This window comes from Cebus imitator, unplaced genomic scaffold (assembly GCF_001604975.1).
Source record: "Cebus imitator isolate Cc_AM_T3 unplaced genomic scaffold, Cebus_imitator-1.0 Scaffold38, whole genome shotgun sequence".
NCBI lineage: Eukaryota > Metazoa > Chordata > Mammalia > Primates > Cebidae > Cebus > Cebus imitator.
Genome location: NW_016107353.1, coordinates 10,946 through 13,952, shown reverse-complemented (window position 1 = coordinate 13,952; position 3,007 = coordinate 10,946). Strand labels below are relative to the sequence as shown.

General features: G+C 37.1%; 1 protein-coding gene across 2 annotated transcripts in view; it reads right to left on the bottom strand.

The window, feature by feature from the left end:
• Nucleotides 1-1,499, bottom strand: part of LOC108301984 (protein phosphatase 1 regulatory subunit 12B) — a 165,077-nt gene extending 163,578 nt beyond the window's left edge. For both annotated transcript variants that reach the window (XM_017525319.2, XM_017525320.2), the window contains exon 1: nt 1,345-1,499. In XM_017525319.2, coding sequence (XP_017380808.1) covers nt 1,345-1,451 — 107 coding nt within the window. In that variant the 5' untranslated portion in view covers nt 1,452-1,499. The remainder of the gene's footprint in view (nt 1-1,344) is intronic.
• Between the last annotated feature and the right edge of the window lie 1,508 nt (nt 1,500-3,007).

Genomic DNA, 3,007 nt, shown 5'->3' with positions numbered 1-3,007 from the left:
AATAAATCTTTTAAGTAAAATCACTAACTCTTGGGCATCAGAATTCTGGAGTTACTGGATAAGATTAAGAATAAGAGCCCTCCTTATTAGACTCTGAAAACAGGCAGCCTAGGGGATGAAAAGATTACTGACTTTTATTAAATTGGAACAGAGGGAGGAATCAAGAGTGAAGAAAACTGCATCGTTGATTTCTGTTGGCTTTGGGGCCAATACAGTCGTCTACTTTTTAGAATAAGCAGTCCAGTCAAACACCAGTGCTGCTGCCTAAAGTTGCTCTGGCTCTGACTCTCCCTTTGTTTAACTTCTCCCACTGAGCATCCCTGGGTCAGCAGCAAACCTAGCAACTCAGGCTCTCCCTTAGGAAACCTGGGCAAATCAGACTCTGTGGGAAGTCATTCTCAGGCATCTACAGAGCTGCCAACATAATTCTCCCTGCTGTTTGCTGAACAGGAGAAATGTAATGGAGCTCTAATCATATTATTGAAAAGGGCCTTCAAACAAGCAATCTGATTTTCAAAGGAGCATAGAATATCATGATTTTATTTAGGGAATTTACCTTAACAATATAAACTTACCCTCATCTAGAATACACTCAACTGCCTCATTTTAAAGATACTTCAACTGCCAAAGTCTCTTCCTTGTTTAAAAATAAACTCGCCGATCATTCCTTCATACAACAGATATTTATTCAGTGCCTCTTACATCTCAGGTACCACATGGTCAGGATTCTTCTGCCCCACGGAGGGACAGCTAGTTGTCCTGGAGATTAGTAGCTACTAATGTAGCTTATTAAACATTCCCATTCAACTAATGTGGAGAACACATGCCAGTGCCCACCTTCCCTTTATTCCACATTTTTAGGCTCATTCTTCTGCTATTAACTACATGAGTGCTGTGATTGGTATGCTAGGCATTTTTAAATCAGTGCTTCATTTGTACTAAGCACTGATTTAAAACAAACAAACAAACAAACAAAAAACAATAAAACAGGTTTACAAAGAATCCAGAAAAAAATCTCCAGGCCTGCCTATATACATGCCCAGCTATAGTTGTTCAGAAAGTGAACCCAGACAACCCAACAGCCACCTCTGCATATCCCAGCAAATATAAATTACCTGAAAACAGACGCAAACAAAAAGAGTTTCAACAAAAAAACTATGTGTTTCGCAGCTTTACAAAACATTGTATCAGCTATTCCTTAAACATAATTCAACTTTCTGCTTTTGTAATCTGTAATAAAAAGAGATTAAAACAATTTATAAAATTTGAATTACTAAGAGTAGAGGAGTAATGAAGGCTATTCCTACAAATACTGCAAAGCCACACACACAGAGACTCACTCACTCTGCTATGTTGAGATAGCCACAGGAAGCTGCTGCATGAAGGGGTGTCCAGCCCTCGTTGTCTTGCTGGTTTACATTGGCTCTGTTCTCCACCAGAAACTTCACCATGTCCAAATTTTCATCAATACAGGCCTAAAAAGAAAAGTCCGTTCATTCACTCAACAAGTATTCACCGAGTTCTACTATGCGCCAGACACTGCTCTGGGCATTGATAATGCTCAGCCATTCTAAAATACATTAATTTCTATTTCTTCCATACTGTGTCCAGAGCATGACTTCTAGGCTTTGTGATCTTATGCAAGCCCCTTAATGTCTCCATGCCTTAATATCTCAACTGTGAAACACGTATAATGATACTTAATCTTATTTATAGTACTATTAGTATTAATTGTTAAACTGATTTCTAAAGTGCTATACATGAGTAAGCTGTTACATCATTATATTATAAAAAGGAAAGCATGTTACAAAACACTGATTTGTATATGAACTTTACTTCATCGCCACCTATTTGTCCCAGATGCTTATTAATTTTAAAAGAAAATAATCAGAGGATCGCCTAAGGCCAAGAGTTCGAGACTAGCCTGGGTTTAACAGTGAGACCCAATCTCTATTATAAAAAAATTCATTCATCCATTCATTTAAAAAAGAAAAAAATCACACAGGATCAAATGCATTTTTTCTCAGTGGGAAGTTGTAGTTTAAGGCTCAAGAATTGCTAAACAACCCCTACTTTGGTTTGAAAGGGTAGGGTGATCATTTCAAACAGAAAAAATGTATTTTTGTGTATTTCTGAATGGCTTCAAACACTATGGCAAAGTATGCTTGCAGTTATGGATGATTAGGGATTCTCATCTGCTCATTTCATGGCAGCAATTAGGAGAAAGCAGAGAAGCTTTTTGAATAAAGGCTTTAAGCTTACCATAAGACTAAAAGAAATAGTCACAAACAGCAATGAGATCTAAAAAAAACCAAAAGGTTGTCTTGACATAGCTACAGAATAAAAATGTGGTAGAGGGCCCAATGTGAAACAGTAATCATTATCAAGGCTTGGATGGTTACAAAACCACTGGGATAATTCAGGACGAAGAAACAAATGAGACTCCCTTTTCAAAACTTGCCTTTTAATCCCCTCTCCTTTTTAATTTTTTTTTGTGATTCTTGACAAGGAGTGCTTGAAGACAATCCCCTCCTTTATAAAACAAGGCTAAAACTTCAGCTAAGGAAGAATTATCCAAATCAAAAAATTTTCATAATAAGATATTTCTTGTATTTTTATTGTATTGACATTTACAATAATGATGCAAAAGCAATGGTGAGTAAAACTGCTGGTGTCTTACCACAAAGCAAGACAATCGCATCAAAAAATACCAGCAGGTACTGTATTCTTCCTTATCACATACTCACAAATAAAAAAAAAAAAAAAAAAAAGAAAGCCAGTTTCACTGAAGAATGACTTTGAAGATGCAGTTGAAATTATTTTTTTTAATATTCTGTGTGAGAAAATGGAAAGTATATCTAAAGCACTTCTGCTGCATTTTGAAGTATGATGACTGATTCTAGGAAAAAGCACCTCAGGCCAGGCGTGGTAACTCATGCTTGTAATCCCAACACTGTGAGAGGCTGAGGCGGTAGGACTGCCTGAGCCCAGGAGTTCAACACCTGCC